Source organism: Ochotona princeps, chromosome 26, assembly GCF_030435755.1.
Source record: "Ochotona princeps isolate mOchPri1 chromosome 26, mOchPri1.hap1, whole genome shotgun sequence".
Classification (NCBI taxonomy): domain Eukaryota; kingdom Metazoa; phylum Chordata; class Mammalia; order Lagomorpha; family Ochotonidae; genus Ochotona; species Ochotona princeps.
This window is the reverse complement of record NC_080857.1, coordinates 899295-906330: the sequence shown is the minus strand read 5'-3', so window position 1 is coordinate 906330 and position 7036 is coordinate 899295. Positions and strand designations below refer to the sequence as shown.

Here is a 7036-nt window from a genome sequence, read left to right as displayed (position 1 = left end):
GCTGCCAGGCCCTCTACTTGATTTTTTTAAAGATTTATTTATTTTTATTGCAAAGTCAGATATACAGAGAGGAGGAGAGACAGAGAGGAAGATTTTCCGTCCGATGATTCATTCCCAGCTGACTGCAATGGCTGGAGCTGAGCGGATCCAAAGCCGGGAATCAGGAACCTCTTCCAGGTCTCCCACACGGGTGCAGGGTCCCAAGGCTTTGGGCCGTCCTCCACTGCTTTCCCAGGCCACAAGCAGGGAGCTGGATGGGAAGTGGAGCTGCCGGGATTAGAACCGGCGCCCATATGGGATCCCAGTGGATTCAAGGTGAGGACTTTAGCTGCTAGGCCACCACGCCGGGCCCAGGTTTATTTATTTTTATTGGAAAGGCAGATATACAGAGGAAGATCTGCCATCTGCTGATTTACTCCCAAGTGGCTGCAACAGCTGGAGCTGTACCAATTCAAAGCCAGGAGCCAGGAGCTTCCTCCAGATACCCTCGTAGATGCAGGGTCTCAAGGCTTTGGGCTGTCCTGGACTGCTTTCCCAGGCCACAGGCAGGGAGTTCGATGGGAAGCAGGGCTGCTGGATTAGAACCGGTGTCCATATGGGATCCTGGCGCATGCAAAGCAAGGAGTTTAGCCGCTAGGCTACCATGCTGGCTCACCCCGCACCCCTTGATTGTTTTTTTTTTTTTTTTTTTTAAAGATTTATTATTATTGGAAAGGCGGATATACAGAGAGGAGGAGAGACAGAGAGGAAGATCTTCCGTCCGATGTTTCACTCCCCAAGTGAGCCCAACGGGCCTGTATGCGCCAATCCGATGCCGGGAACCAGGAACCTCTTCCGGGTCTCCCAAGCGGGTGCAGGCTCCCAAGGCTTTGGGCCATCCTCGACTGCTTTCCCAGGCCACAAGCAGGGAGCTGGATGGGAAGTGGAACTGCTGGGATTAGAACCGGTGCCCGTGTGGGATCCCGGGGCGTTCAAGGCGAGGACTTTAGCCGCTAGGCCACACTGCCGGGCCCACCCCTTGATTGTTTTTAAGGCAGAGGTAGGGGATGATATTCAGTCCACTGGTGCACTCCCCAAATGCCGGCGAGTGTTGCAGGTGGCTGGGCCAGGGACCCTGCAACTGGGCCCAACTCTACCAGGTGGGTGGCAGAGGCCCAAGGACTTGGGCCATCCCAAACCCAGGGCTCTGGCTCTGACCTAGGCTGGCAGCCTTCCGTGGGTGTCGGTGCTGTGCCAAACACCTGCCTGTCAGTGTTAACCCAGGCTTAAATGTCTGCATGTGGTTGGGAGCCAGGTCCCGGTCAGTTGCCTGCCAGGGTCCATGGTGCTACAATGCGGGCAATGTTTGCTCTGGTCAGGGTGTGGTGCCTCTGAGGCCGCCTGGCTCTCCCACCCCCAGGGCTCCTTACCCGACTCCTACGTGAGGGTTGACCACTGGGTGGCCCTTACTCCATGCCTGCCTGTCTCAGAGTGCCCTGAGACTGCAGACCAGGAGAAGGGTGCTGGGAACTATGGCTGGACCGCTGCACCCACTTACAGCTCCTGAGCAGCGGGGCGCCATCTCCTCCCCACCCAAAAGCCAGGCAAGGCTGTACCGCTCCTTGAGATGGTGCCCCCCGACAGGGAACAGAGCTACACCCGCCCACAGCTACCTGGGAAACTCCAGCCACCAGCCTGGCCGAGAATGGAGCTTCTGTTGCAGCTGTGATGGCGATGGGGTTAGGGGGACGACAGAGTGTGGCAGGCCCTGGGAGGGACCCCGGCAGGAGGGTCTGAGCTGAGGCCACTCTGCTCCAACTGCTGCTGCTTGTGGCAGTTGGCCAGGTGGGTGGTCAGCCTTGCCCTCTGTAAGGTGGCAGGTAGGTGAGAGGTCGCAGAGGGCTGCTGAGGTGGGACTGCCAGGTGAGCAGCCGGCAGGTGCACATTGGTCACTGTGACAAGTGTCCATGGCTGGGCAGCAAGGTGCAGGCGCTCAGCGTGGCAGGCTGAGCAGGGCAGAGCTGCGGGCGCCAGGAAGGCCTCACAACCCATGGGAGCAGAATGTCTGCAGCCCAGATGCTGGGGCGGGGGCAGCGTCCGGGGGGCCGAGGCCGGGGTGATAGCAGTGCCTGCATCCTTAGTGGTGTCTTAACTGCTGTGCCACATGCCCACCCCCCTCAACTGTGAGTGGCAAAGTGTTACTTGAACCCAAGGCCCAAGGGTCTGGGCCTCCCTGAGGCCCTGCTGCACGGCCAGTGTTCACCGGAAAGCAGCTTCTGTCCCCCTGCGGCCCAGGATGGAGTCAGGACCCTCCAACCCACCCTGGGAATTTCAAATGCCCCCGCAGAGGGCTTGGCATGGGAAGGGTTTAGTGCCAGCTCAGAAGACCATGGGAAGCTGAGATGGGTTGGTGCTTCCCAAGCAGCTGGGCGGCCACTGCCCTCCACCCCCACTCAGGGGTCTTGGTGCCCCTGCCTATGCTCCCTAGCTGCCTGCCCTGAGCGCACAGTGGCAGCTCCTAACCAGCGTCTCCCCGATGGCTGAAGAAGTAATCTTTGATCTATTTGTGAGGTGGCCAGACAGACCTGGGAGGCCCCAGTCGCCCCTTCCCTCCCCAGGGCAGAGGAGGGAGCCAGCTCAAGCCAGGTACCCCACCTGGGTGGCAGGGCCCGGCGCTCAGGCCCGCCCCGCTGCCTTCCAGGTGCACTAGCAGGGTAGGGCTGGAACTGGTGCCCACAGGGGCTACTGGTGTCACCATAGCACCCCAGTCTCCTCTGCAGGACCTGAGGCTCACAGGGCCATGGCTGGCCAGGTCGGTGCTCACCTGGGGACCATGTGGGTGGAAGCACTTGTTGGAAGACTAGAAACGGAGTGGATGCTGCTCCAGGACGGACTCGGCACTGCCAGGGCCAGGGGCTTAGGAGCCTGCACACTCCTGACGGCTCTGCCAAGCAGTGTCCTGACACCGCTTGGCAAGAACTTTCTGGAACATATGCCAGATCTTCTTCCCCGTCTATAAATAAGGTCAGCTTCTGCACCAGCCATAGCCTGGGAGCAGCACGAGGCACACGTGCTCCCTCTAAGAGCTGTCCAGGAGGGGAGGCAGTGACACACACCACCACCAACTGGGAAGAGCCCACTGCCACACCCATCACAGCATCTCAAGGTGACTGAAGGCCAGGACAGAACACACACCCTGGGCCCGGCACCATAGCCTAGCGGCTAAAGTCCTCGCCTTGAAAGCACTAGGATCCCATATGGGTGCCAGTTATAATCCCAGCAGCTCCACTTCCCATCCAGCTCCCTGCTTGTGGCCTGGGAAAGCAGTCGAGGATGGCCCAAAGCCTTGGGAGCCTGCACCCGCGTGGGAGACCCGGAAGAAGCTCCCGACTCCTGGCTTCGGATCAGTGCAGCACCAGCCGTAGTGGTCACTTGGTGAGTGAATCATCGGATGGAAGCTCTTCCTCTCTGTCTCTCCTCCTCTCTATATATGACTTTGCAATAAATAAGTACATTTAAGAAAAAAAAGGACACGCTTCCTTTCTCCACCAGACGTAAGCCAAGATTTATTTTGTTAGTCATGAAGGGCACAAGACTTGCTATGTACACCTCAAAACAGCGAGTGACTTCGGGCACAGGAATACAACGCCACGCAGCGAGCCGAGGGCCGTCGACCAGCAGCGAGCTCCGTCCCTCTTCAGGGAGCCAGCGGCCAAAGCTTCGCTCAGAGACCCCCCACACCCACAAGGTGCAAACTGCAAGGCCAGTGCAGACAGCGAATCAGATCACAGGATGCATGGGGCCACCCGCAGGGTGACCGCCGTGGCCCACGCCTCGGTCGGCTCGTGGCTGAGCCAGGGCTAGCATGAACGGGACCCTGACGGTGCAGAGGAGGGTGGCCACCGCCATGGGGTCGAACCACCGGCCACAAGGAAGCAGGACACAGCGCCCACGCCCAGCTCTGACTTGGGGGGAGCAGGGGACTCCCCAGTGTGCAGAGCCTGAGCTCCCGTCTCATCCTAGGAGCTCTGTGCAGGTTGAGGCATCCCAGGGCGCCCAGCTGGTGAGCGGGAGTCACGGGGGGCCCTGCGTGGGAGGGGCTCCTGTTCCTCTGGCCATGCCCGGTGCCCAGGTCCCACGGCAGTTCCCGTAGGAAACCCGCCAGGCAACACCAAGAGGAGCCAGGGCGTGGCCGGGGCTCATGCTGTCCGGTCCAGGAACCTGTTCCCTCTGCTACCGTGAGGTGTTTAAGGCCAGTTTCCCTGCACAAAGTTACCAAGGGAGTCTGAAAGGTAAGGTACTTAGTGTAAGCCCTGCGCTCCGACGGAAAAGCGCCTTCCGAGAGTGGGGACAGCTCCCAGGACTTGGGGGTGTTTGTCCCGGCCTCAGGAAGCGCTTCAAGATGCACAGGAGACAGGGACCCGAACCAAGGCTTCAGCTGGCCCTGAGCAGCCCCAGAGCGCCCCGTCAGGGCCTGGAGGGGCCCCAGCCCCCTCCTCCACGCAGGACAGGTGTCTCCGCTTCTTACAGAGGGCCCCTCAGCCTCGCCTGTGTGCCCTTGTCTTTGCTTGTTTCCAGAGAAAACGTCAAGTTCAGCCTTTGGAAACCACACCACCTGAAGGCACCTCCTGGCTGCGGTCACCAGCCCCTCACACTGTGCACAAAAATACCACCCACCGTGCTGGGCATGAGCGTCGGCCAGGAAGGGTTTCAGAAAGCCCGTCTGCACGCCGGGGCGGGGGCAGCAGACAAGCCCCCGCTTCGTTCATCACAAAGCATCCTAGCTTCTGTGTCTGGCCGTCACTCACGCCGAACCAAACACTCAGCCCCTCTCTCCTAATTCTACTGGCACGTGAAGTCATGTCTACTTCTAGACCCTTAAACGTGCCTGTTCACCCCACCTGAAAAGTTACAAAAGCTCCCCTTATTTCCTGATTAGAAATGCAAACCCGGCCACACGAGCCATGCCACATCACACAGAGGACGGCCCGGCAGGCGACGTGAGCCGGCTGCAAGGACATGGCTTTTGTGACATCAAAGGCAGCAGAGGTACTGAATATAATTTGCTCAAATCATAAATACTGAGATTGAAATATGCACGCACAAATCACGTTTGGGCTCCACAAGCCACACGCTCTGCACAGACACCTGGACGCAGCCGGCAGGCACTGTGCGTGGGCTGCCACGGCTAGTACTCCCACTCGTCAGACTTGAGGTCCAGGTAGTTGAGGATGTTCTGGGCCAGCTTCACCGCCTGCTTGCGGGCGGCCTTACAGCGCTCCTCGCCCTGCGGGTCCACGGCGTCCAGGGCCAGCAGCTGTTTGGTGAGCAGCTCCTCCAGCCGGATGTAGTTCTTGTCGGACCGGTTCCCGTCAAAGGACAGCACCTCGCCCTGGATCTCCGACAGGCTGCCCAGGACGCTCCAGACGGCGGCGTGCGATGGGTGCTCCTCACCCTCAAACGTCTTCCTCTTCTCCAGGGCCTCCCTGAGGTCGATGTAGGTGATGAGCGTCTGCACCTCGATCACCGCCCTCCGCCGGGCCTCCCGGATACAGGGGTTCTTCTCCAGGCTCACCTCGTCCAGCTGCCCGATCAGGCCCTGCAGCTCCGTCTTGGAGCCCAGGTAGAGCTCGGCCGGGTTCTGCGCCTGCAGCAGCTCCTTTTTGACCTCCCGCATCCTCTTGAGCACCGTCTCGATCTTGACGATGGAATTGTTCTGCCCCAGGTCGAAGGCGTGGGTCGAGTCGGCCTCCTCCTCCAAGTCCAGGTACTTGAGCAGCTTGTTGATGTCCTCCACCACCTCCCTGCGGTAGTTCCTGATGTCGGGGTGCCCGCACACGTCCAGGGCGTCCAGGTCGGCCACCAGCCCCGACAGCACGCACGACAGGTGCCGGCAAGTCTCGTCGCTGCACACGCCCATGAGCAGCGCGATCACGGTGCCGCGGGCCTTGTTGGCGGCGCACATCACGGCGTTGACCTTGGCCACGGACGGGTGCGCGTCCTCCGACAGCGGCAGCGAGGGCTGCTTGCGCAGGCAGTCCTCCACCATCTCCTGCACGGCGCAGATCCTGCTGAGCGCGCGGTGCCGGGCCTTGCGCAGGGACACCTTGCCGCCCGTCTTGACGTGGGTCAGCCTCAGCACCACGTCCTGCAGGCTCTCCTCCAGCTCGTCGGGCACGCTGCCGGCCCCGCTGTAGAAGGGCACGATCCTGTCCCGCGCCAGGGCCTGCGCCTCTTGGAAGATATTGTGGATCTCCAGCCGGCGCGGGTGGGTGGCGTTCTGCTCCAGCTCCCTGAGCAGCCGCTCCGTCTCCTGGGCCGCTCTCTTCCTGGCCTGCTGCAGGTCCCCCTTGCCCTCCGTGTCCACCGAGTCGATCTCGAAGAGCTGCCTGGTGAGCAGGCGCTCCAGCCGGCGGTAGTTCTTGTCGTCCAGCAGGCCGCTGAAGCCCAGCACCTGCGGCTCCACGCTCTTGACCTCCTTCTGGATCTCCTGCAGCCGGCTGAGGGAGGGGTGCTGGTTCCCCATCTCCATGCTCTGCCGGGCTCCGCCTCTCACGCACTGCAAGACCGCGGGGCGACAGCGAGTGAGCGGCGGGAGGGGGCCCAGGGAGCCCGCCCCTTCGCAGCACCCCGCGGGGTCACCTCCGCCGCGCGCCCACGGCCCTCGGGAGCCCCGCGCGCTGTGCGCTGCGTTCCGACACTAACAGGACCGTAACCGGACCCGCCCGGCCCAGCACCCCTCCGCCGCGCGGCCGGCTCCTCCCGCCCGTCCTCACCCGGGCAGCGGTCTTGGCTCCGGGGGTGCGGCGGCCAGGTGGACGCTCAGCCCTCGGCCGGGCGCGGCATCCCTCACCCCCGGCTGGGTCCGGACGGGCGGCCGGCGAAGGGGCCGCGGCGGCCGCTCCGGGCGTCTCGGCCCCCGGCCTCCCGCCTCGCCGCCGGCCCTGACCTCACAATGGGCGACGCGGGACCCCGCCCGCTCCTGCCCTGCGGCGGCCGCGCCCGGAGCCGCCCGGTCTCCTCGGGAAGCACGCGGCTCCTCCGCCCGCTGCGCGAC

The 7036-nt window shown here is 62.4% G+C and overlaps 1 protein-coding gene across 1 annotated transcript; it reads right to left on the bottom strand.

The window, feature by feature from the left end:
* Positions 1 to 5003: 5003 nt before the first annotated feature.
* BAG5 (BAG cochaperone 5) lies at positions 5004 to 6935 on the bottom strand. Its single transcript, XM_058655491.1, has 2 exons — positions 6756 to 6935; positions 5004 to 6538 (listed from the first exon to the last, which is right to left on the bottom strand). Exon 2 carries the CDS (start codon positions 6509 to 6511, stop codon positions 5168 to 5170), a length of 1344 nt encoding a protein of 447 aa, XP_058511474.1. The 5' UTR covers positions 6512 to 6538; positions 6756 to 6935; the 3' UTR covers positions 5004 to 5167.
* Positions 6936 to 7036: the final 101 nt, after the last annotated feature.

Excerpts from the sequence above, each read along its gene's own strand:
- BAG5 (XM_058655491.1), bottom strand. The coding sequence starts at position 6,511 with ATGGAGATGGGGAACCAGCACCCCTCCCTCAGCCGGCTGCAGGAGATC.